The 27619-nt window shown below is 38.8% G+C and overlaps 1 protein-coding gene across 1 annotated transcript; it reads right to left on the bottom strand.

The window, feature by feature from the left end:
• Positions 1-800: 800 nt before the first annotated feature.
• Positions 801-27196, bottom strand: LOC121296171 (heparan sulfate glucosamine 3-O-sulfotransferase 3A1-like). The gene is made up of 2 exons (XM_041221443.1): positions 26357-27196; positions 801-1809 (listed from the first exon to the last, which is right to left on the bottom strand). Exons 1-2 carry the CDS (start codon positions 26977-26979, stop codon positions 1188-1190), a joined length of 1245 nt encoding a protein of 414 aa, XP_041077377.1. The 5' UTR covers positions 26980-27196; the 3' UTR covers positions 801-1187.
• Between the last annotated feature and the right edge of the window lie 423 nt (positions 27197-27619).

Here is a 27619-nt window from a genome sequence, read left to right as displayed (position 1 = left end):
AAACACAGTCTGCATTGTAATGATTTCCATGAACAGCAGTACACAGTGCAGTTCTCATTATAGGATTGTGCTGAGCCATCAAGAGGCTGTAGTTTATAAATTATACAGGAGCCTCCTATATGAAGTTTTTGCAGCCACACTTAAAAAAAACAAACTAAGAAATAAAAAAACAAAAGTGCCTACTCCAGAGAAATAGGGTAAGCATGCCGCCTGCTTCTGTGATTTGTTGGACAATAGAGAATCATTCAGAAAACACACAGTAGGGTATTAAACAGGTTACACAAACACAAATGGACTATTAGCAACATGCCTATATTAATGATCCCTTTAAGGACACTATTAAAAAAACACACATGTAGACAAAGCGCTGAATAAATACCCGTTTTTTAAAATTTTTTTGTTAAACATGTGCTCTCTTTTAAAACTCTTAAATTAAGTAACAACGGAATTACAGTTTAATATACAGAAAATAGCACCAATGGTTAAAGTATTCTGTAGATATGAGAAACGAACCAAGGTTATGTAAACTCCACAAAAATAATCGTGTTTTTTTTCTCCTGTTTTTTGTTATAAAAAACAAATTGTACAGAACAGGGAACCTTTATAAGAGCAGAGGACAACATTATATAAGAAAAGAACATACAGCAAAGATGATGGAGTATTTAAAATAGCTTTTTATGTGGCTTGTACTTTAGATAAATAAGTTCCAAAAATATGATTTTTTTTTTAAATATAATTTATTCCTTTTGAACACATATCAGATGTGCAATGGGACAACAACTATATTAAAACAGTATAGTATTAATGGTATTACTGCATTATCTTTGCTCAGCACATGAATAATTTGAAGGCCAGTGTTTCTGCCAGTTTCACTTGTAAAGTCTAAATAATAAACACTATTGAGGGCTGTACAGAATTTGCATATCAGTAAGTGCAATATGTTCATATACGTTTTGAGGATAATACTTCATATTATGGTCTGTAGTAGTTTCGAGGTCTATTCAGTTATTTTGTTATTTATTGCCTGAGAACATAATATTCCTGGCTCAGCTAGGGGAAGCCAATTGGTAGAAACCAACAAATCCCAAGGGAACTAAATACTGTAACCCCAGCATTGACACCATCAACAAGTGCTCCATTACATCACATACATCCTAATTGTCTATGTTGGTGTTTAAATCATCTGTTTAGTCATCCCACCCAAACAAGTGACCAGTCATCTGGTAGAACTTCATGTTAAAAGGCCTGTAGAAGTCTCTGAGCCTCTGCACCACCTCTGGGTTTACGTTGGGGTGGGTCCTGCCTTTCGTTTTGCCCAGGCAGTGGGGCTTGCTGCTGCCCTCCGCCTTCTTCAAGCACGGGAAGCCCTTGGTCTGGTTAAAGTAGAAGTGTTTGTCTGTGATGATCCTCTTGAGGCCCAGGAAGTCCTGGACCCTTCCCAGCTCTCCGGCCGGGTCGCTGATCAGCCGCTCCCCACTCACAAAGAGGATCTGGCTCATGGGGAAGTACTGGAGCCAGTTCTCCAGGTGCTTGGCGTAGATACCGATCTGGATGGCGCTCCAGGAAGTGTCAATGAGCCCCGTAGTCCTGTTTTTGAAGGTCAGGCTCTCGAAGGTGGGAATGTCGGTCTTTTTGGATAAAGTCTGTGTGTAGTCGGAGATTGCTCTGGTGACAGGGTCCCGAACCACCACGATCAGCTTGGTGTCCCGGGACATTGCACTGATCCGGGCTGGGGCCTCCCTGGTCACAAAGTAGCTGGGGGTCTTCTCCATGGTGATCTGACCCTCCAGGGTTTTGGGCATCAGGTCTCTGAGGGACAGAAGAGAAGGTGGGGTTAACACAGCAGGCTGTGGGGAAGAATGGGCATTGACAGGACAGGACATTGATCAAAATCAGTTATATCAGTATATTTATATAATGTTGTCCACATTTTGCCAACAACAGGCATCGAAGTAAAAAAAAAACAAACAAAAAAAAAAACAACTAACTTTCTTATTGTGTGCCTCAATTTATTTACTTATTATGCAAGATGGTGAATAAGATTATATTTTTAATAAATCCAGTCTTGTTTACTCAATTTATTGACGATTTTCTGATGGTTTTCCCATTGATTTTCCGATTGGTTTTCTAGCAGATCTGGTATTGATGTCTTTGTGATGAGATCTATTATGCAGAATAGTATGAAAAACGAAACTGTCCTTACATAATCCTTGACCATATCAGTGCTAATACTAGAGAGAAGTTCTTCGCAATTAAGTGTAAGATATATGGACACATACTTGTCCAAAGAAATGTAGCTATGTACTCAGTGCCCTTAGAGAACCATGAAGCACTGCTTTTGCTTAAGATGTTGTAAAGCTTGATTCATGTTGAATGCCTCCCAGGAGTTTATTCTCAGAGACATGTTTTCCAGTTATCACACGACTAAGGAGTAGGCTGGGTAGCAGCAGAACAGACAGCTTTAAAATACTTGAAATACCATTCAAAGCTAGGCATTGACAAAGAACATTCAACTTAGCTGTGTTTTGTGCCCTATTCTTCATCTTGACAGTCCCAGGGTTTATATACAATTAAATCAAACAATAATAATTATATGAGGTAAAAGTGAAAAGAAAATGTCAGTGTACGCTTTTTTAAAAAAAAAATGATCAGCTACGAGTCACAAAAGAAAGACAGAAAACAAATATAAGCGTACATATTGTGCATGGAACACACAAAAACATTTTTTTTTTTTTTATTATTTAAATTTGGAATCGCCAACAATTTTCTCATTTTCGCCACAATTTTGAAAGCCCAATTATTTTTATTTCAACCGGGCTCACCGATGCCACCCCCGCACTGAATGAGAACACACTCATGCTCCGAAACTTGTGCCGTCAGCCGTCCGCTTCTTTTTTCACCTGCAGGACCGCCATGTAGCCACCTCAGGGCTACAGCGTCAGAGGACCATGCAGCTCTGGGCAACTTACAGGCAAGCCCACGGGTGCCGAACGATCTACAGGCTATAGGGCACATCCTGCACTTCACGCGGAGTCCCTTTACCAGTACAATCTTTTTTTCCTGATTTATTAATAAATTAATAAATGAATGTCTCTTATTATACGTAATTTTTCATGACAGCCAGAATCCAAACTGCATAAGATAACATGTCTTCTAACAATTATAAACCACATATCAAAAATCAACCAATCAGAGTGAAGTATTTGCCAATATTCCAGTACATCTTACCCTGTGTACAGATGTCCACCTGTGCATAGTACACCACACCTAATTCAATGTTCAAAAATCAGTTTGCTTTGTGGTCCTCTCACCCAAACTGCACGAGATGACATCCTTTGTACAATAAGAGACACCCTACTCACGACATATTCACTTATATAAGAGAACGCTTATACACAAGGTATTCAATTATAGTACAATACAATTTACTGAACCAACATGTAGATGAAATGTACATGATGTGGGTCTTTGGTGGATGAAGTCAAATGTCAATGGGAGCTGTAGGGATTAGCTGAATGAACCTCAGTAAATTATTTTATTCTTTCACATTTAGTACAGCCCAATAGTAATCTATTAAAACCTCCCAGTAGCCGTTGATCAAAGCTATCAAATGCTGTCTCAACCATAATGCCACCATTTAATGGCTCATTATTTTCCCCACTCAGAGGAATAGACCCTTGAGGCCACTGGGGGCTATCTGATTATCGAAACAATAGCTGCAGTTCAGCCCAATTGGGAAATCCCTTACAGCTACAGAGTTGATGTCACAGATCTGTTCAGTCTTGGAGATGTAATTACACATCAGATCAAGGTGAAATAGCCAAGAGTACCTGCTTTTGGCTGTTTTTTACCCCAGTACTTTAAACAGAGAAGTGGAATTTGTAAATCTGACAGTTTTGTAAAAGGTTTCAAGGTATGGCTTTGTGCACCATTTTGCACTCCAATTATGCTGTATATCGCCTTCAGTCACTGTGTGCACAATGGTATCATGTTAAGTTTCCTAGCTATGTATCTATTTTATAATGCATGTATGTTTTTTTTTTTTTTCAAGTTATGGCAGGGCAACTTCTCAAATTCCGTAGAGTTCACAGAAACTTTTTTTTTTCATTTCTAAAAATTACAAATTTGTGACTGAAGGGGATATAAAAAAAAACAATTTACCCAGATTTGAATTTCACTTAAAATTTGAAAATAGCAAAAAAAAAAAAGAAATTACTGCAAAAGAGGAATTTAGCTGCAGTTTGTTTTCTGCATCCCTAGGGGTCAGATGGACTTTTCCAGCGGACAGAGACAGCAGGAAAGACGTTAATTCTTGCTGTACATACCACCTTTTCAGGATAGTGACCTGCGTCAAGTGGATAAAAGCAGCTTCTGAATCAGTCTTCTCTCACCTAGTTTCCCCAAAGACGGGCTTTAAAGAACATGTCTTTCTGCATGTACCATTTACAGCAAGGAGGTAGTCTCACAAAGTGGCATCACCTGACAGCACCATTTACAATGTATAGGCAAGGGCGCTGGAACTAGGGGTGCTGGGGGTGCGGCAGCATGCGGTTTTGCATGGCTTCCATCATATACAGTGGTTACAGTTTTGTTAAATGGCTTTCTGTACCCCCACTTTAAAAATTGTTCCAGTGCTACTGTGTATAGTATGAGATGTAATAAAAAACATATTGACATTTTTTGAAGACAACAGCAATAACTTTGCATGAAGAAATATATTGCTTTTAAGCTGTAAGAGTGTAACTAGCTGTGGGAAATGACATGTACATTCAATTTCTGAAAGGGACACGATTGCATAGTTAATAACCTAAAGCCTGAGACATTGGAGACATTATAATACTATAGTACTACTGCTCTGATGGCAGCCAGAGCTGCCCTTACTGGCTGTCTGTGGGCCCACAGGGTACAGGGCTACAACAAAACCAAAACCCTGTACAGTACTTACCACCCCAGACCCTTCACTCTCTCTCCATCCCCCTGTCTCTGTCTCCTATGTAGAAGCTGCCAATTTGCTAAATTTACAGCTTCTACACTCGGTTTCCAGATGACCAGACACAGAGGTTACACATGTCACTGACAGAGGTCATCCTGTGCATGGGCAGCAGATGCTCATAGTGAGCCAGAGAAGTCAAGTGTTGACCCGTTACACTCTTGATCACACAGTGTCAACTGGTCATTCCAGCCCCATGCAAACTACTGCAACAAAATGAGGTTCCCCGTTCACATTGCAAGTGCTAACAGTAAAGAGAGGCGGTTCGTATAACAGCCAGACTGTTATTGTAGATTGAGTATGAGGTTCAAACATCAGTGCCTAAACAATAAACAATAAAATTAATTTTAACACTCTCTAACATGTAGTTACTTACTATTTGCAGTTACTTGCTATTGTAGTTACTTGCTATTTGCAGTTACTTGCTATTGTAGTTACTTGCTATTTGTTTAACTGCGTTCTTGCAGTTTAGAATTCTCTACATCTTGCAGGTGTTTCTGATTCATCAATAATCGTATTGAATGAAAACTGCTCTCTACAAATACATGCACAAGTAATTTTGTAAATATGGTGTGTGTGTGTGTGTGTGTGTGTGTGTGTGTGTGTGTGTGTGTGTGTCATTGTGTGTTTTTGTAAATACAGTTCTGTTTATTTGAATTTAAGTTTGGCAGGGACATGGTTACAATCCAATACCTGCAAATACAGGTGTGAAATTTTGGCCATTCACCAAATGGGTTAATAGACTACTAATCTGGGGATTGCCACCAGTATAAAGGAGGCCCTGGGAGACAGTGCCCTCGCTAGTTTAAGGAAAGGACTGGGAACAGCAGGTTGTTCTTCCTGGCTCTGATATCACTGCTTGGGAGCATTACTTTATTTTTATTTTGCATGTTTTGTTTCATGTGTTTAAATCTTTAGTTAATTTTGTTGTTGAAATAAAAGTGTCTGCTATTTCTGTCGCTAGCCAGCTTGACCGAAACACAACGCAACACGTGTTTCAGATCTCACTCTGTCTGCAGTGCAGCAAACCTTCTGTTTTCCAGATGTTTGGCTCCAAAATGTACTTCATCATATGAAATGTTTAGGGTTAAAAATATATAGCTGTACAACAGTGTGGGTGCTTGAGTGTTGAAAATGTCATCGATTTAGGAGACAGAATCCTCTAGTTCACTGGAACCAACTCCGTGCCTCTGATTCATATCCAAATCCCTGCTACTCTGGTAGACAGCCTCCCAAATGAGCTGAAGCCAGCATTTCAGGATTAACGAACATGCTATTTAAACCCATTAGCCAGTCATTTTGAATCTGAAGAACCAAATGTTAGCACTTTTTTTTTTAAACCTTAGTAGCAGGGCTGTTATGGCTTATACGATTTTTATGTTCGCTTCAGTTTCCAAATATACATCAAGTGTCATCTGTGACTAGGCAATGAGTCCTGTCTTTAGTATAAAATCTCACATAATACAGCTGTTACTACATATACTGGTGACATATATATATATATATATATATATATATATATATATATATATATATATATATATATATATAACGTGTCAATGTAACTTTTGCAATTCCCTGAAATGAGCACATTTTAATAAGTTATGAAGTTGCATGCAGTCATTTCCTAGCATTTAGAATGTCCAAAGCAGTTATACTTGAAGCCACTGATCAAGTGAATGTAATTTCATGTCAAGTCAAGTATTAGGCTTAAACAGAAGGCACAGAATTCCACGTGTCAAAGTATTAAACCCTGCTCCCGTTCATAGATGTTAACTTTCAATACAACCACATTTGACATCAAATTTCTCTAGGTTTAAAAGTTGCACTTGTCAAGTTTAACTGATGCCAGTTGTCATTGAACAGTTCCCTGTTTCTTTCACTGTTCAAGACTGCCAATCACATTTGTTCTCACACCTTCAAACCGATTTCCATCGGAATCTGCAGAAGAGAAGATTAAATGAAATGAAATAAAATACATTAAGATTATTTTATGTAGACCATTACATAAAAAACACAGAAGCAAAAGGTGAAGGATCGACAGCCCTGGCTTATGGTTTCAGTGGCATGCCATTGACGCTGCTATAAATAACAACAATGGTCATTCCAATGTCCTAATAGTCCTTTCATTGGCTCAATATTTCTTTGCAGAGGAAACAGTATTGCTTCCAGCAATGAAGAATGCACTCTCCAGCCATTTTTCAGGCTGTGGAATAGCCCAGACTCAAACCAGCAACGTCCAGGCTATAGGGTGCATCCTGCACTCACGCAGAACGCTTTTACTGGACGCGCCACTCAGGAGCCCTGAGTCTGTGTATTTCTTATAATTTCTTATGTTGTACGTATGCTTATTTGATTGAATTTTAATTGTCTGTGCCATACAAATGCTTTCAATGCTGTTTTACAATGCTTTACTGCACTTTTCTTTATTCATTGTACACCAGAGTAAACATGTAGAAACACCAATGTTATTCTTCTGCTTTTCATAGGTAACTGCTCACCATGGACCAAGGTAAGGCTTTCACAGGCTTGTATATGTACAGGGTCTACAGACTTGTAACGCCCACCTCTGTAGAACAGGGGTGGGGAACCAACTTAATTTAGTTAAAAACAGCACAATGGTGTCTTTATTCAGTTTAATTCCCCACAGCTTTAAGACTTAAATGACTATGTTTGAAAGTAGGGAAGTAAGAAGCTGGTTAGGGCCTTGTAACTTTAATTTGAAAGGTGCTGAGTTATGTCGACCATGAACGCCAGGTCACATCACCACTAGGGGTCACTCAACTTGACCACAGGTTTACCCTTCATCTCCACGAAAAGCTTCACTTCTTCCCTCTGTTCATAAAACTGCTTCAGTTGATAAACTAAACCGCTGTACTCTGATTCAAGGTCTTTCAATAGCTCTTTAAATTGCCGGCTATTTAATCCGCTACTTCTAGAAAAGTTAATGCTTAATACTGCTACAGACATTACATTGTTCAATCATATGGACTGCGTGCACAGATTCTCTTGGTGAATGATGCAGTGATACGCTATCGACTTACTTTAATCAACACTGAGGCACTTTATTTTTTCCTTGATTAAGGCAACAAGTTTGTGATCCAATCATACCTGGGGCATCATCAGTAGCAAGATCGTACATTGCCGACGTAACCTTCTCAATCTTCACATTTAGTGGTGCCAAGCACTGCTATTAAAGAGAGTCTCAAAATCTGGTGTGATTTCACGCAGAACAGAAGCCAGCTGGACTGTATTTGTTATGTCTGTGGCCTCATCCATAGTCAGAGGGTAGAACTCAAAATCAGCCACAAAATCTTTCAATATTCTAAGCCATATCATGAATTTGATCCAACACTGTCCTACGAGGTAAGCTCATACTGTCAATTTTTTTTTCTTTTTCTGTAACCAATTAGTCGACGGTCGCAACTATGCAATGCTTTATAAACTCTCCTTCTAAATGAGGTTTAAGTTTTTTTGCAATGAGTTTACCCACAGCATAGCTTGCTTGCACAATGCTGTCCAGCTTTTTTCCTGGCTTTGTAAGAATGACTTGCTGTGCAATCAAATTCGCAGTCATTCTTGATGTTCTTCATAGTTGTTTTGCTTTGTTTCGCTAGTGGTGCTCTGGGTTTGCTTTTTTCATTACAGAAATTGCTTCAACACAAATCAGGCACACAGGCTTGCATTTCATTTCCACAAAAAAAAAAAAAAAAAATCATTTGTCAATTTTTCATTAAAAACACGAGGTTCACTTTTCATCTTTTGCTTGTAGTAGCCATTTATCTACAATAATGTTTTTTTTAATTATATACAGAGCACAGGGAAAGTTGTTTTTTTACAGTACTTGATGCTACCCACGATACAACTGTAACTTACAACATGGCTGCTCCGGTGTGTGGAATGTGTTGCACCTGTCCAGTGGAAGGAAATGACAATGCCTAGCAAGTGCTATTCTCATATAAAGAAAACCATATGAAGAAAACCTAAAACATAGCTAAAAAAAAACAATTACAATATGCAGTACTGGAAATGCTGGAAGGGTTATTTTTTATTTATTTATTTTTTTATAACTGATTTATTATGAAATGTTCAAATGTTGCATACAGAGCAATCTTTGCAGTGTGATATAATACACTGGTTAAACGTATCAGCAGTTTTTCAGGCAGCCCAGGTTTAGGAAGAGCAAGTCTATCTTTGTGGTAAACAGCTTGTGAATTATTTACCCCTCTTAACCGCACAAGCAGAAAAGTACAGGAGGAAAGGGTTCTTCAGTGGGACCATATGAAAAGTCGAGAAGGGTCAGCCTTGCGCTTCAGTGCTGAAATATGGTTCAGTTTTGTGGAAACAGGATCGTAGCATAATACACGCTTGATCTGCTCTTCCATAACCACAGCTCTCTCCTTACTCAGCCCCTTGGGATTATCCAAAAGGGATTTAAGTTTTTTTCCCCCTTGTGTTTTCACTATGCTTGTACACCACGGTAAAATGCAGTAAACTTTGCATCTTTTTTTTTTTTTTTTTTTTTTTTTACAAATAAATAATGTTTTATGTTTTCCCTGGTTAGCTTTTCAACAGAAATGCTCTGTCTAAATTGATCAGATTTTTAGCCTGCCCTGCTTGCTTGGTTTGGACATGGCACAAGAAGTTCATCTCACGGACACAATCTCCGAAGGTAGATCTGAAACATATGTTATGAATCCCTGTCCAGTTTTAGCACATGCTTTTTTACTATTGTCGTTTAATGCCTTTATATTCTTTTGAACATTAAGCTGTCTTGGTAATGCAGCTATGCGGAGCATAGGGATGTTTTAAAAGGAAGGCAATGAACAGAAAAACATCCGCTCAAGAGATTAAATTCCCTTCCCTGTCTCAAGCTCCCGAACATGTTTCTATACCTTTCTCCTGATGCTGTTCCCTATAACTTTTAATTGTTATGTTTTGGCATCTAAATGCCACATTTCCTTCTTTTAAATCTAGCTTTGCTCAGTCTGTGTGTGTGTGTTTTTTTTAATGTAGTCATTCCAATTATTTTTGTTATTTTCTCCCAATTTGAAATGCCCAATTATTTTTTAGGCTCAGTTCACTGCGCTGACTCGGGAGCGTCGAAGACGAAGGTGCCCGACCAGACTACAGGGGTCACTGGTGCGTGGTGAGCCAACTGAACGCCTCATCCTGGGAACTCTTGTCCATGGTCGGCTGTGGAATAGCCCAGACTCGAACCAGCGACGTCCAGGCTATAGGGTGCATCCTGCACTCACGCAGAACGCTTTTACTGGACGCGCCACTCAGGAGCCCTGAGTCTGTGTATTTCTTATAATTTCTTATGTTGTACGTATGCTTATTTGATTGAATTTTAATTGTCTGTGCCATACAAATGCTTTCAATGCTGTTTTACAATGCTTTACTGCACTTTTCTTTATTCATTGTACACCAGAGTAAACATGTAGAAACACCAATGTTATTCTTCTGCTTTTCATAGGTAACTGCTCACCATGGACCAAGGTAAGGCTTTCACAGGCTTGTATATGTACAGGGTATAAAAAACGCTAGTAAAAGAAGAGAGAAACCCTGCTTACCAGCTCAGAGAAAACTATTCCTGTCATCTCCAATCAACATGTGCAAATCAATGCTCAGCTGAAACAGGACCACAGCGATGTCATCCTAATGCATTTTATTAATGCTCTACAAAGGGTATATAGTGTATGGCTCCTGTTGGTGTATCTTCCTTTTAAGAAAGTAGTGTTATAAATTAAACTCTAAACCATGCTTTATCTGCGGGCAGCATATGGGTTATTGCTTTGACACGAATATATGGTTTTCAGGAGGCATAATGCGAGTTATCACTTCCATTAATCAAGCAGGTTGGAACAAAACCAAATATGGCTGTACGTCTTGCAGTGATACTCAGGTAGGATATCTTTTAAATCTTTTGAATAATAAAAAAAAATCTATCTATCTGTCTCTCTCTCTAAGACACAAACTGCAAATTTACACATGAATCAGCTACAATGCGCTGGCCTATTGTATTAAGTACAAGGGCTCAGCATTGGTTTGCTTCAGCAAGAAATTCACAAATGACAAATCTGTTGAATATTACTAAGATCTGCATTTCTACAGTTTGTGATCGTACATGCCTATGACAGTAAGTGCTTTGGATGTCATCATTGAAACCAAATTCTGAAACGAGATGCCGCCCCTTCACAGTAACACCTGTATTTATTTGTATACTTATATACGAAGCCCCTATAAAAATGAAGCAATTTGTACATCAAACCACAGATGCATTGTTATCTCCCTGAAGGAAATATCTAAAGAGCATTAACAAAAACAGCGCTTTTAAATGTTAAAGCTTTCCCAAACTGTCTCACAGAGACCCGCTCTGAAGATCTGGAGCAATTTAATAAAGGCAATAAAGTAACCTTTCAAATCTGTGCAGTGCAACAGATTCAATCCTTCTCAGTATTCAAGCAGCTTTTTACAGAGCCTCGGGTGGATAGCGTATACGATCCCAAGATGTATCAAATCTAAAACAAAACTGTGTGGAATTGATCATGAAGAAAAGACTGCTCAAGTGTTTTTTAGACCATACTTAGAGTCTGATTCAATTAACCTCTGGCTGAGAAAAAGGACTTCAGGAAAGCCCATATAAAAAAGTGCACGTTTTTGATCGATAATCGAATCAAAATAAAAAAGCAAAAGCTCCACACTCTTTTCTGTTCCTTCTTTAAACTGTTTCTATAATTATTTCTAGTTATCTACTGGTATTATTACCCTGTTGTGGTCGTTGGAAAAATGTTACACGGCCGCTTCATTCAAGATGTGAAATAAACATCTGCTTTACGAGATTAATAGAAACGTCTTTCTTCATAATTGAGGAGCAGCAGTACTTCTGAACACATTTGCATTCTTAATACCGTTTTTGCATGACACCCGAAATCTTTAAAAAAAAAAAAAAAAAAAAAAAAAAAAAAAAAAAAAACATAAAAGCTTCTCCTGTAGAGCCCTCCAGTAACAAACCTCTCACTTCTGAACAATGTTCTGCTGCCACACCTCAGAAATCTACCAAAACCAAAAAATGTTATACAGAAAGTATTAGTGTGGTGAAACACTTAAAGAGCCTGCTTCTTCATAACCCCATCGCTCAGCTCACAGCAGGAAATATTTTATAATCTTTTATTGAAAAACAGAAAGAAACATAAAGATCATAATCGTGCCCAACCTACTTTTTAATATTTAAGCAGTCGTACACATATTTCTTAATGTTATATATTCAGTGTAACAGCAGTTGCTCTGTAAATGAATGATTGAGTTAATTATGTATGTGTGTTGGCAACTGCATTAGAATGCTGTCCAGTTTACAATTTGTATTGCTGTTCTTACCACTGCACATTAAACAGCTTATTTTCAGTGACTGAAACTACTTAATCTTCTCAACAAAATGGGCTCAGTGCCTCCGAACAACATCCTACTTGCCTTCTTCAAAACTGATTGGCAGAGGAGGTTGCAGTCTGTGAAGGTAACTACCGATCCTGTATGCCTAACAAAGCAGCTTTCATCGCTGTCATGTCTGAGGTGGAAGATTTGTTTTTTGCAGCTGTTTCAAAGGGTTAGAATAAAAAGGAGAGGGAGACCAGCTTTTCAACACTCTCTCTGTAGACCTCACTTATCTACAAGAAGGATGTCTCTTCATTTTCACTTTTTTACAAACAAGCTGGGGTATTTTGTATCTTGTTATGGAAGGGCATCCCTAGCATCTGTTTTCCTGCATTATCTGTCAACTAACGTCCTAATTCTATAGAGCCTGTCCATTATTCACCCAGAACTCGCACCGTATTTCAGATAAGACGGTGATTAGAACCAAGCTGTTCCAATACCACAGAGGGAAAGTAAACGGAAAATATGCATGATTCACATACGTAATCATGGGATTATTTTTCACCTTGATGCAATGGTGTAAAAAACACATTAACAGGGAACAAGAGCGCTGATTAAACAGGGGATGCAGAGAGGGAGGATCAAGTCTACTGTACTTCATCTGGAGCTGCGTGGTGCACATTACAAAAAAAATACCAAGACATAGGCACAATCCAAAGTGAAGTGGCAGTGGACAGAGCTGGAAGGAGACATTAAAATAAAATACGAAATTTGATAAGAAAATAAAAACTGTTTTGTCATCAATAAGAAGAATGCCAGTGAACCTCAATCGTTTTCTAGTTCTTTTGTGGCCTTTAAAGTTTAAAATCCATGAAAAGCACAGGATATCATAATGAAAGCATTGTATAGCACAGACATGCATGGAAAATCATTGGGAAGTATGGAAAATCATTGGGAACCATGGGAAAGCATGGTAAAACCATGGGAAAGCACAATCAATGGATTGCTTAAACACAGGACAATCATAGTTAAACACAAAATTACTGTGCAAATATACCATGGTAAACGTTAAAGGATTCAGTTAGCATTTTAACCACGGCAAGGCAGATTCTCCTCCCTGTGTTTTAGCCCAAAAGACAGCTTCATACACCAAAGCACAGCTGGGTCCCCTTGGAGGTCTATCTCCCAAGTGCTGACAAGACGAAATCCAGCATGGCTCCTGAGATGAATTTCTATACAGGTTGGAATTGTTCTTATCTACAGAGGTTTTGATAGGCAGATGCTTCCTCTCAGGCTGAAGGGCTTGGTATGGTAACTCCACTAGGATTCTGGGGTTCAGTATCCTGCGATTGGCTTTGTTGCTTGAGAAGCTATGATGGCCCTTTGGCAAGCTGTGGCTAATTTAAGAAATGCCCCAAGGAAAACAAGTAAATCAATAATTTGTGCAGCACATGTCTTTATGAGAAGCACATCAATAGAGGAAAGCAGATTAGGGACCAGAAAATTAATTTCAGTTCAATAGGACAGTAAAAGCTTTCGCAAGCGTTAATATATAGCAATATTATAAATGACACTCTCAAACTAGCCTCCTTTTTAGTACAAAATCACTCAGAAATAAACAAATTTAACGTGGCGATTCTTACACACAGTAAGTACCTCTAACAGAAATTCTCTGATAACAGCTGCTCATAGCAAAAGCCTAGCAAAGTGTAATACAGCATAGCGAAAGCATGGCAAAGCATGGCAAAGCACAGGTAAGCATTTTAAAGAATAGGGAGGTATGGTAAAGCATAATAATAAGCATATTAGTATATTATGGTAAGTGCATAGTATAACCATGGCACAATTATGGTAAAACTGTAAAAAAACGTGGTAAACATTTAGAAGGGCAATTATGATATTTATTTTGCTTTAGGAAAAAAAAAAAAAAAAGAAAATACTCACACTCGGTCTAAAACAAAAACAAAGCTCACATTTCTCACTAAACATTGCATCTGCACCCAGAAAACCAACCGCAGCTCTATGTTAATGTGAGCTACTTTGACACAGGGTCCTGCCTCTTTGGATGCTTATTTTTCTAGCATTATTCACTAGCATTTCTCTGAACAGGACACATTACCCCCAGTTGTCAACAAAAAACACTTATCTGAAAGACAAATTGACAGACATGTAATTAGATTTAACTTTTTTTTTTAGTTGTTTTTGTACATAACCACTATTAATAACCCAAAGACCTCTGTTGGCTTGCAATGCCAACCAGCCAGATCCCAGGCACTGCAAAGGAAATCCTTAAATCATGAGTCTGAGCAGTGATTTGTGTTAATAAATGTCTCTAAATTGTTTATATAATGAAATTACAGTCGCCAGGGGGTGGGGGCGAGGGTAGCATTAATTAAGCGATAAGCAAATGAAAATAAATCAGTCTGATTGGATCACAGTAAACAGTGGAGAGGAAACAGGAAGCTATTACAATGACTGGTTTGAGGGCCTATGAATCCCAATCACTCGGAGCAGCTCTTTATTGGGCTGCCCCCTCGCAGACCACAGGGAATAGAAAAATGCCCTTTCCACGATCCTGCTTGTGGCTTCTGATTTATTTGAGTGTTTGTAGTGTTTTGAGTCTTTAGTTGGGCAATGATTCCAATACAAAAATCTTCCTTAAAGACTCTGCTATTAATTTAGCTTAGTGTGGCAGTAATGGATTGTCCTCTTTGTATATTCACATTTTGAGTAATGACACAAATACATGCAGTACAAAACTTGTGGGATAGAAGTCTAATAGAGTGAAGGTTATTTTGGGTAATAATTCCAATAAGGTCTATTCATATATATCTTGCAATGGATATAATTAAAACTGTAGTACTCTGAAGAAGAAAATCGAATCTAGAAACCCTAACTGTCCTTCCATAAAAATATTGTGCATTCACTTCTGTGCACAGCCAGAGATGTACCTGCGTGGGGCAGTGGCAAGCCTTTTACATGTGTGTACTGATTCAGAGGGGACGTGAACACAGAAGGGAGAAGATTTCTTAATGGAGGGGATCCCAACTCACTGTGAATAATGCAGCTCCTCTAATTGGGCTGATTAATTATTAATAGTGACTACTCCACGGTTTGCGGCGATTTCCAAACTTATCACATCAAGAAAGACTGATAATCCCCTAGTAATGATTTAAAGAAGTATTATCAGCTTCTGAGGATCTCCAGGGCAAATTGCGCCTGTTGCTGCAAATCTATGGACGGAATGCAAGTGCAGAGATTAAAGGACCTCTCCCCTTTTGGAAGTGTCGAAGGCTCTGATATAATAGAAGGACCCTCTTGCATTACTGGTTTATGCCCCAGAATCAGATCCTGAAACGTAACAAGGGTCCTCTTAACGTGTTACAGAACACCCTGCAAAGTGTGCGTCTGCATTGTAGCATTATATCGCTAAACACATATTGTCGACCGTTCTTTTTGAATTGTTTAATAAAGCCTCATGGGTCATAAATCTGGGCAATACATTTCTCAGGATATACTCGGCAGTATTAGGATTGCAGTGTATCCAGATTACGCTCCGTCTTGCAACAATGAGGGAGCACGAGATGGATATGCTGGGATGTTTAGAAGAAAAAATCTTTCTCCTGGCAAACGTTCCCGAGTAAAAGTTGAAAAAAAGTATTTTCCAAGTTGATTTACCTACAATGTGTGAATCAAGAGATATAAAAAATGATGGGGGGTGAGTTTTAAAAACATTGCTGTGATATGGAGGACACAGGATACTGCAAAGGTAAAGTCATGTGTTTCCAGTAAGCACTATTGGTGGCTCTGGAACACTATTGGGATCTGGTAGCACTGTCTTATAAAACAGCAGTTGCGCTGAACAGTGAAATGCTATCGATGCAGGGTGCTTTGTACAGCTTCAAAAAAGTTAGTGCTGTAATTGTGAGTTGATGCTTAATAGGTACATCAATGTTTTTAAGATGTTAGAGAAGGACCTCTTTCGGTTCAGGTGGAGAATAACCCAGCAGGCCTCCTTCATTCCGTAGATAACAATGGAACTTCATGCGCACACAACATAAATGATACAAAAGGCAAGATTTCAGATGTGCAATGTGTGTTGTATTTCTCTTTCCAATCTACTACAGATCTGGTACACTTCCCCTAAGACAGTTGCCTCTACTAGTAATTTAATTGAAAGCAATTTATCTTTCACTTAATCGAACAAACAAGAACACACAAAAACACGTTAATTGGAATTGATTCAGTGGCACACTACTGCTGCTTGCACTTAACGAGTACCAACCTAAAACGGTGAAAACGCTCACCTTGTGTTTAAATTCCTGTGTTGTGTTTTAGACCACCCGTCTTGTCTGAATGACTCTGATTGCACTGCAGACAGAGTATACAATCCCATTATGGGAAATGTCTCTCCCTGGACCTCACTGTTGATAAATTAGGTGCAGCTTCATTATTACACAATCTATCTCCCCTGACGTTTTATTATACATCCCCGAAACATTAAAGCCAATCAGACTGAACAGCTGCCATTAATATGTAAATCTCTGTCTTTCAAAAAGCATGGATCTGTGAAAATAAAAATAAATAACACAAATAAACCCCACAGACTTTCATTTGGGTCACTTGGGAGGTAGCATTGCTCAATAACAGTTCCAATAATAATAATAATAATAATAATAATATAATAATAATAATAATAATAATAATAATAATAATAATAATAATAATAATCCCAATATACCCTGAACTGATAAAAAGTTTTTTTTTTTTTTATTATAAATGCTGTGTATCATAATCCTGTCATATCAATATACTTTGTAGTCAATAACGACTGACATGCAAATCATAATATTTCTTGAATATGAATGCAGTTTTACGTAAATGTAGAAGATGTCTCAGATCCACAATGGAATTTCACAAACAATCCACAATCCATATCAGATTAGTTTTCAACATGAAGTCATTCAGCACTGAAGTTGCAATGAAAGACAATGGACATTTCCAGGCACATTATCGCTTCTGGACACATGGCTTTTTACACTGTTGACTTGTCAATGCTGAGCAGCAGTGAGCATGCAAAGTATGTCTTATTGTTTTAATATGAGAAATAAGAGTGCTAGCATCAAATTCTATACGCCAAATGGAAGAACAATATAGTTTAGCCTATGCAAAGGAATAAAAAAAAAAGGTTTGAGTGAGGATGTTCTGCATTGATTCAGGGGCTCATAAACTCTGTGCCAAACATGGGCAGAACCTGTTTCCTTATGTGGAGCCCTCCCAGCTATTGACTAGAAGCACACTGTAATTGTAAGCAGCAGACTGTGAGAAACCTGGGCATTGAGTCAATGATCATCTAATCGTGGTCTTTATCCCTGTTTTTAGAAACAAGTTTACCAGCAATGCAACTGAACTGAAGTAGAACAGACTGCTGAGTGACGTGAGCCTGGCGTCAATGAGGCTGAAAATACATGAAGCACAATGACTGCGCTTAACTTTGCTGTTCAATCATTTTATTACATTGTAGACTGTTACAGTGAAGCTAAGATGCAGTTCAACTACACTTCGCAGCCCAGTAATAAACTTTCCCCAAAAAAGAAAAATGCACACTAAAGGATCAGCTTAAAGTAAGTACAGTAGCTGATTATGCTGTATTGTCTTATCTCACCAGCAGGGGGCAGTCTTACGTCTGATAGATTCTGCACACAAGAATACATTCTATTGAGGTACATGGGTTTGCATGACATGCTGCACTGTGGGTTGTGCCAAGGGCAGTGATAAAATAATATAAACTAAACGTCTAGTCTATACACAACAAAACTGCTGCCCCTTTACAACCAAGCTATTAAACAGTAGTCAGTATTTTATAGATATGCAACAGCAAAGAAAAGGTTAGCCATCTCTTGCTTGCGTCCTGCTGTAACTGAAAGGTAGATGAGTAATAATTGCATTTCATTGACAGCCATTTAAATTTTACATAATTGAGTTTCTGGCTTATATATTGATGCTGGCAAAATCATTAAGCATATCGGCCGAGCTGACAAAACTAATACCCATTTTCTCAAACAGCTTCCTGGCTGCATCTAATAAACTCAAAGCAGTCTGCACAGTAGTGCTTTGAGCACACCCTTATGAAAATCTGCTGTAGTGAAAATGTTGAAAATTATGATATGAACATACCATACATATCACTCATAACCGATCATAGTTTTCCCATGTACAATTTCATGTTTTTTTGCTCAGGGATGTCTGTTATGCTAATCTTTTGTATAAACATGTGGAAACTAAAATTATTATTGTCCAAAGAAAAATCCATAATAGAACCATGATGTTTCACATAGAGTGAGGCCAAGGCACCGCAGCTCCATGCCAGAGATGTCAAAGTGTTTGACTTCAGTACTCTAGAATATAATTACAAAAGCATGTGCACACAAGAGCATGTTTTCATCTGGGTTTGGCTGGAGCTCCACAGTCCATAAATACCCCTGCTTCAGAAAACAGACAGCATCTTGGCCTCTTCCAACAGCTCTACCAGAGCGCCATATACAAAATACATTAGCGACGTCTGTTGCATGGAAACGCAGTGTCCCGCGCATGACGAGTCGGTAGAGCAAATGTTATCTCCTGTAATCTGCAATATATAAAAGCTGCATCTACCTGTTGAAAGTCTGTTTGTCACAGTGGGCACATAGTATGTGCTCAGTAGGCTTCTGTATCCAAGACTATACTCATTACTAATTGTGTAAGAGGGACAGACTACATTAAAGAGGCTGAATTAAAAACCATACCTGCTTACAGTACAAATGCAGCTTTTAGGTATTGCACTAGACCAGAACACTAATTATTGTTTCAAGAATAAGGATGACAAAAAGTCGGGCAGCAGGGGTGCTGAAGCTGTTCACTGCTATCCCAGCTGTGTTTGCTTATCAGCTCGTCCCCTCTCTGTTACAAAAGATTACCATCTAAGGCCCCACTCATGGGTTTGCCTTCAATTCAGGGCGCTGATTGGACACAAGATGAGATTACAGTACCTCTACCGCAGCAGGTGTGCCCTGCTTTAATAGGACAGTCTAATAATAAACAATGACCCTTTCGCTTGTGATGAACCCAAGATCCCTTGTGGCTGTGGCTCGGACTCCCATAGTGCTTGTGGGTATGTGGCGAGGCCAATTAGCACCTGCCACTAGAACAGTCTTTATTTTTGTGGTGAAAATTTAAAAAAAAAAAAAACCCAAGGTGTAACTCCGTGGGAATCACAGGGGGTTTCCAGCATGAATACAAGCAGCTGACAACAGCTAGTACCACGCTCTTGTCAAAACCTGATGCTAAAGTGAAGACCTGTCTAGGTCACATTCATGCAGAGGTTTGCACATTCTTTGAATAGAAGGTGAGGAACCTAATGCATCCAGCAGATTCTCTTTATAATAATATCCATGATAATCACTTTGGCACACAAAGGCAACATGCACGTGCTCACACTCAGGTATTACGTTACTTTGTAATTGTAAGGGAGCCCCTTTTTCTTTCTAAGTGCATATCCTCTGAAGCAGAGTGGCGAGGGTTGTACAGTGTCAGTCAAAAATAAATATCTGCCAGTGAGCATGCTGTTGCCCAGATACGTGGTTGTTTGTATTGAACCTGCTACCGTCTACACAGAAGCTCTGTTCCAGCTACCGACCCAGTGAAACCCACCGCCTCCTTTCCCCACTGCAGAGTTATGGAGCCTGTAAACAATCGCAGCTCAGTGCCCAAACCTCTCAGCCAAACAGACCTAAGTGTCTTCTTTGGGTTTGTATCACCAATCCAGCAAATTACATGTTGTCAGAGTATGATAGGCACAAACTTCTTTATCAACTGACAAAACTTAAAAGGAGTGTTCTCTTCATTTTCTTTTTTTTTTTCAAAATGTTTGAGTGAAAACTTCCCAGTGCCAGCTCTCTATTTGAAACAATAGAAAATATTAGTGTAGCCCTCCTTGCTGGGATGATCAGTTGCAGCCAGCCTGTGTTGGTTGCTTGCCCAGCGAGCCCTTTGTTTACCGCTGTACTGCACTGTAGGTCTCGCTGAGAAGCAGAAGGTCTACACACACACACACACACACACACACACACACACACACACACACACACACACGCACACACACACACACACACACAACACACACACACACACACACACACACACACACACACACACACACACACACACACACACACACACAGACACATATGCACAGGCATATGATCAAATGTACCCCTAGAAATCAAATTCATTTGTAACACTGTACAAAACATGCATTATCCTAGCACATTATTCAAGTTTGCACTAAAAAGGCTGAAAAACTAATCAATTTACACTCATGTGTCTTGTAAAATCTTTTTTTTTTTTACTGGGACAATAGCAGTTGTTTGTTGTTTTATTTCAAGGTCCTGTGATGCGAGAGCCCAGGGTGCAGGGATCAGATGGGACCCCTTTCTCCAGAGGTCATACATGCTTTCATATGAGCAATTATCCCATTAGCTGGTTTCGTCTGGACTAATCCAGTCGGACTGACAGCATCAAACAAAAACTCCAGGGCACAACAGGTGAGGAGAAGCCAGCGTGTAACATAAGTAGGGCAGCACATAATGTGGACTTTATAGACCTTTCATTACATCAGATGAAATGTATATGGTGGTCACAGTTCAAATGGACCAAACATTTGCCCAACAAAAGTGGGGGTGAAGAAATATGTCTTATTGAAAAAAGAAAACCCTCTTAAAAATGGGAGCGCGTATCAGACAAAATGCAGGCAGCTATCAGATTACTGGATTTTATATTATTGTAACTATAGTTTGTCTGTTAAAATTATATTCTATTCCAGATATCCTTAGTTGAGGTACTCTACCAGTGTTTTCCTATTAAAAAAACTAATCTAGCTAGTTTAGAAAAGTTTTTCAGTCTTAAAGAACAGAATAAAATATAGAGCCGTGGCCACCAGTTGAGTCAGACCAAGTTCATAATGGACCTGAGTCATTTCCTTTTTTTTTTTTTTTTTTTGGCCAGCTGTTTGAGGTCACTAAGTGAAGTTCGGGTGGTCTCTGCAAGGTTGTACGCACTAGAAAACCACAACACCAACACAGCACAGAACTGCCCTCAGAGGATGGTCCCCTGGGGAAGGAGAAACACTGCACTTGTCTATGACTGCTTCACTGTGGAGAGAGCAGAGTTCACCATATGGGACTTTAATGTGAGACTGATCTTCTAGCCCTATATCATGGAAAAAGTTGCTTAGAGAAAGACTAGAAGCTCTAATGACTGGCGATACAAACTGAGCAAAAAATCTAAAGAGCCAAACTGCTAGTTCTTGAGTTTTATTTGTGCTTGTCGAAAAGACTCAAGTTTGACTCCAGGATCATTTACTGACATGACTAACCCCTAGACCGCAGACCCAAAAACTCCTCCAAAAACTCCTTGATCCTTTCCTTCAGCACCAACTGGAAAGAAAAAAAAGAAGCACAAGTTGAAAGGGAAACATAAAAAGGCCCCACCACCCGGAGTGTTATTGCCATTAATTAAGCAGACCCACGTAGAGGTCAGGCAACTGTTAGTGCTCCTGAGACATGGTGTATCCTGACACAAGCTCTCCGCTGGACTGAAACTGGACACGCCGGCTGGTATTCCTGTGATTAAGGGGCTGTATAAAACTCCAGCAGCGTGGAAGACTGATCGGGAAGCTGAGAATGAAACGGAGGGGGTGGGGGGGGGGGCGATCACAGATACAGTACTTCTACAGACAGACACAGTGGTCTAAAGCACAATCTGAACTGGTCCGATTCCACTGTAAAAAGTTCCGAAATTGGTGTGAAATTAGTAGAGTGGAAGGGAAGATATAGTGCAGGCCATTAACTAACGCTATGATCTCAAAGAAATTAAATTAGCATCATACCTTTATGGATGCTGGACAACAAAGGACGAGTGAAATGGTTTCTGTTTTATTTTGTAATCCAAAAGGGTCTGATGACCAAACAGTAAACAAAAGGAGGGCTGGCAGTACACAGCAGTGTGTATGGCGCAGGGAATAACTATGAACCAGCCAAAGTCTTAAACGGCACAGATATACTTGTTACTGCTATGATGTATCCAGTACATATACACAAACACAAAAACGGTCCAAAGTCCAAAGTGAGTGCTGTAGTGCTCGTGGTGAAGTATAAGTTATCCGTGATACAAAGTGCAATGTTGTCCAGGTTTTACGCTGGCTTAAGCGTCAGCTATGGGTCGTGTTAGCCCTCTAATCTAATAACAAACAAACAGTTGTATTAAAGACGATACAGACAAAACAAACAAAACACTCACGGTTGTTTCACAATTAGTCCTTCCAGTTTCAGCGTAACCATAATAAGGAACCGATCACCTCGCTATGTCGCCTTATATACCGTCAACCATGACCCTTTGGTTAACGAGTGCAACCGCTCCTCCAATCTGCGGCTGCCACATTGTTTCCCTTCCGGGTTGATGATTTAGTGTACTGTAGCTCCACCCCCTTTCTAGATGGCCGACTTCCACTTAACCCTGGGAATGAATTGTTGGGCCATTCAGTCGAGGGTACTCTGTTCCCTTTACACAGCGCCCTCACCGGTTTGGAGGAAGATCTAACACCAAGAATCATTCTATCTCTATCACAATAGCACACTTATCTGATTTTATGAGTACCCGGAGGTTGTTTCACTGCTTTCATTTAATGTGACCAATGTAATTAATAAAATGTACCGATCATGCATGTAATTACTTTTCAAAACCGCACATGCCACACTTGTTCATAGCTCTTTAGTGTGTATAAAAGACTTTGCTAGTTGTGATAACATAATTCAAATAGAAAACACAGCTATTAAAATGTTGCTTAAATGTGGTCTCCATTGAAAGAAAATATATCTTTTTGATGCTGACTTTTTTCAGGGTATTAAAATTTTTCTTGTTATCCAAAATGACCCAACGACCCTCTATTTGCCTTGCCCATCTTGATAGATAATTTACAAAAGGGAAATACAGATTTTAATAGATACCACAGAATACATGTCAGGGAAGCAGTTTGCATCTGTAATGTGAGGGACAGCCACAAGACCGGTATGCTATATATGCAAAGCATGTGAGTGGGAGTATTCCAGACAACCAAGAGTTAAACAGGCTTACCCAGCAGTGACAACCCCCATTCTCATTCTCTGTCTCTAATTCTGCTGAACTGCTGCTAGCGACTTAGCTGTACTGGAGTGTTCCAGGAAAGTAGCTTGTCCACGTCACCACATAGGACCAAATGCACAGTTGGATTCCCTCTAGTGCCGCATAAATTCTGCATTTTCGTGTTCTGATGTACAGTAAGGGCAGAGTTTGGAAGTTTATGAAGCCATTTTTCCAGAAGATACCTGAATTTCAAAACTGAGGTCCAGTCTAAATTTTCAAGTCTGCCCCGATACATAGGAATGATACAGAGTATTGAGTATTCAGACTGGAGTCAAACTGGAGTAAAATTTCAAAATAAAAAAAAAAAGATACAGGAATGCGTTGTTGCCATCTGCAATCTAATGTGTGCTGTCTTTTGCCACAACCATATTGTATTAGTTGCAGCATGGTTCTGGCACCAGCATAATACACTGTACATCACAAGAGTGTTTTATTCTAAATGCACAAGCTTTAGTGTAATTGTCCTTAGTTGTTGGCTCATCAGAAAAATATCAGCTGTATAAAATGTTTGCAGTAAAATGTTATCAGTATAAAAAACACAATTTTGAAAATAAAAACAGGTTCCCTTCCTGGGCTGAATCAAACCTTCAGTAAGTAATGCAAGGTGGAACAGAAGCATGTCTATTGGCACCTGTAATTAGGAAGTGGCAAGCCGGTTTAATTGGAGAGACAAAATTGTGCCCCTACATTCCAAACTATCGATGTAAACAAACTGGATAATAAACTAGGTCTGCTTTCTGATAAAAGGCATATAGGCTAAGGTAAACAGGGTAAACAGAAAAGAAAGGGATCACGTTTGACTGTAAAATAAATCAAACGGGACTGTGTCACACTGGGTTCAGTCGAAAATCCCAAATTGAACTTCAGGTGGGATAAAAAATTCCAGCAGACAGAAGACTCAATTTGAACTCCAGTTTAAACTCCAGTTAAATGTGGGTGTGAAACACCCAGACTCTGCATGGCTAGGAGGGTTTTATCCATTTTTTAAAGGAAGGGGGAGGAGAAGGTGCGATTTCTCTCCCTCCCCCTGGAAAAGAGCTGGGCTGTTAACAGGTAATCAAAAGGCGAATTACTCCTGATGAGTTGCTCAGGTAACCTCTCATTATTGACCTAATCCTTCATAATAGCAGTGCTATGATGTCAGGAGTGGCACATTACACTGGGAACTACAGAGACGGGACTCGTTATCCCCCCGGAGGGCTCTGTGAGATGAGAATGAACACAAACAGGATCGATCTGAAACGAAATACACAAGGGCCCTGAGAGATAATTGGGTCTTCCTGGGAAACGTTCTAGAAAATCACCTCTATGGTCACGGCGTTATGTAATGAGCAAAAGTGCATTTGTTCTTATTATACATTTTTATACACTTGTTTTTCGACATAATTATTGTTATTATTTTGAGTACATGTTTATAATATACAAAGGTAATCGTTACGTTGAATGCACGCACTTTGTTGATTTGTTAAAAAAGTTTAAAAGAAATAGTTTTTAATGATATCATATGGATTCCACACATCTAACAATAACAAACAATATAGTTACAATTATGTGCCACTAAATTTGAATTTGGTCTCCATTGAACAAACAAAAAACAAACAAACAAGAAAACAATGTCAAATAAAACACAGTTATGCTGCTGTTTATCTGTTAATGTTTGTAAGAAATGCTGTTAAAAAAAAAAAGATTAATGCATACTTTTAGGACACCTTCATATTATTTTATTTTATTTTGTCTTCAGAAAATGTAGACAATGTATTCGTTAACTCTAAAACGTGTAACTACTGTATGCACAAGTGACGCAATACTAATACATGCAACTGGAATTAACGTTTCTTAAAATAATAATAATAATAATAATAATAATAATATAATAATAATAATATATAATAATAAGAATAATAAACTATGGGCGTTTATTACCCTACTTATTTTTATGTAAAATCATGCTAGTATATAAAAACGATGAATGTAGTAATAATAATCATTATATAATGACTCATATTATATTATATTAGTATTATTATTTTATTATTAATTATTAACGTTATAATAATTGCAAACTAATGGGCGTTTATTTTTTCTACTTACATTTTAGTAATATATTAATAATATAATAATAATAATAATAATAATAATAATAATAATAATAATAATAAATAATAATATCTTAGAAATTAAACGCCATAGTTTTAGAAATAGCATAGTATACACAGGCTGAAACATGTATTTAAGTCTAGGGCTACTCCTACTTCTAACACTAATAATCCATTAATTATCCACGGAGTATAACGCAACAAAAGTTTGCAAAGTCAGCTTAACAAATGAATTGCCATAAAAACGCAGTATTCTGAATTACCTGAAATGAAATTGGCATAGACGACTTCTGCAACCTTATATTTATTATGTCCTTGTGTTTTATATTTAAAAAAACAAAACAAAACAAAACAAAACCCCCACCATTGCAAAACGCATGTTGTAATGACCAACATTCTATACAAGTAGCTATTTGTTTTATTCGCAACAAAAGTTAGAATTCTGAGAAACTATTTTGGGAGGGGGTGGGATATACAGTTTTTTTTTTTTTTTTTTTTTTTTTTAACGAGCAAGAGGCACTGGTGCAGCACCAATGAGCAAAAAAACGGTGCAGCTTTGCTTTCGTTTCAAGGAAAAGGTCCACTGAAAATATATACAGACCCTGGTTTCTGTCAGATATAAGGCGCTTGTTTAATTTGCGCAAAGATGACCTTGTCTACCACTAACTGGATCCCTTACCTATACCAGTCGAGGCCGTTGCCGTAGTTTCTATCGAAGAAGTGCGGCTCTGCTCCCACGGCTCTGATGTCAGGGTGCACCCGGATAAACTCGAGCAGAGCCCGAGTGCCTCCTTTCTTCACCCCGATGATGAGCGCCTGGGGAAGCTTTCTGGTCCCTTCACCCAGAAGACTGATCTTACTGATGCCGGAGTTGCGCCCCGTATCTCCAGGCAGAATCGGCGTCCCAGCCAAAGCGTCAAAGTTCGTTGAAGAGGGCATACGCGGGGCAGGTCTGAAGTAATGTTGGTGGACCTCTTCTTTTCTATCAGCGGGGAATCCGTTGATATTATTAGTTCTAGTAAAACCGCTGTTAAAATAGGAATTGCGTCCTGCCATACCTTGCTCCGGCTGGCTGATTATTTTTTGCAGAAGTATTTTTCTCTGAACCGACTGCCACTGTTTGAAGTCTGAATCCAGGTACCCAAAGTCCTCCGCCGTAGCCTTGACGGGGCTAGACATAATGCTGCGGTCTGTGAGGCAGTAGAGAAAGTACAGCGAAATAAGCAAGGAGCACAGCATGACCACAAATTTCTTGAAGATGCTCCGGGACAGAGGGTCCAAAAAGACTGAACTAAATGCCATAACAGTCGGCGGGTCGTCTCAGCAGAGGGCAATGCCATGCTAGGGAGACATTGTCGTGTCTACTTGCCATCAAGAAAAATAATGACAGCAAACGATATTTAGCATTTGCTGCTGCTGCTGGGTAGGTACTGAGCGCACCGTGTGCCAAGTTGTGTCTGGATCGTTTTGTGGTAATATTTCGGGTAGCAGTAGCAATGAAAATATTGCAAACACTATGTGAAAGTGAAACCTAATAGGTACTTTTCAGCAGATTTTTAATAATAATAATAATAATAATAATAATAATAATAATAATAATAATAATAATAATAATAATTGTGTGTTTATAGCAGCGAACAACACAAGTGCCACATTGGTAACACTGTGATTCTTTCTAAAACATAACTTTCACCAAGTAAGCTATTAGTTCAGATGTTTGCATTGTCCAGCCAGAGGTCATCTTTGATGAAGAAAATACACTGTTTAAGTTTTGTCTCAAAGAATTATGTTTTTGTTGCTTTGGGTATGTTGCGTTTTTAATCATGTGTAGCTCCCAACGTTGAGGCAAACTTTAGAATTCTGGAACTCACACGTGTATTTTGCTTGCATCAAACTTCTCAGTGACATCATGATGGGCTGTTGGTGGTTTGTTGGCCAATAG

The sequence above is a fragment of the Polyodon spathula genome, chromosome 21, assembly GCF_017654505.1.
Source record: "Polyodon spathula isolate WHYD16114869_AA chromosome 21, ASM1765450v1, whole genome shotgun sequence".
In the NCBI taxonomy this organism is placed as follows: Eukaryota; Metazoa; Chordata; class Actinopteri; order Acipenseriformes; family Polyodontidae; genus Polyodon; species Polyodon spathula.
The sequence above is the reverse complement of the archived record's forward strand: the minus strand, read 5'-3'. Positions and strand labels throughout refer to the sequence as shown.

Excerpts from the sequence above, each read along its gene's own strand:
- LOC121296171 (XM_041221443.1), bottom strand. The coding sequence starts at position 26,979 with ATGGCATTTAGTTCAGTCTTTTTGGACCCTCTGTCCCGGAGCATCTTC. Across the intron at positions 1,810-26,356 it reads AACGGCCTCGACTGGTATAG|AGACCTGATGCCCAAAACCC; the intron begins GTAAGGGATCCA and ends TCTGTCCCTCAG.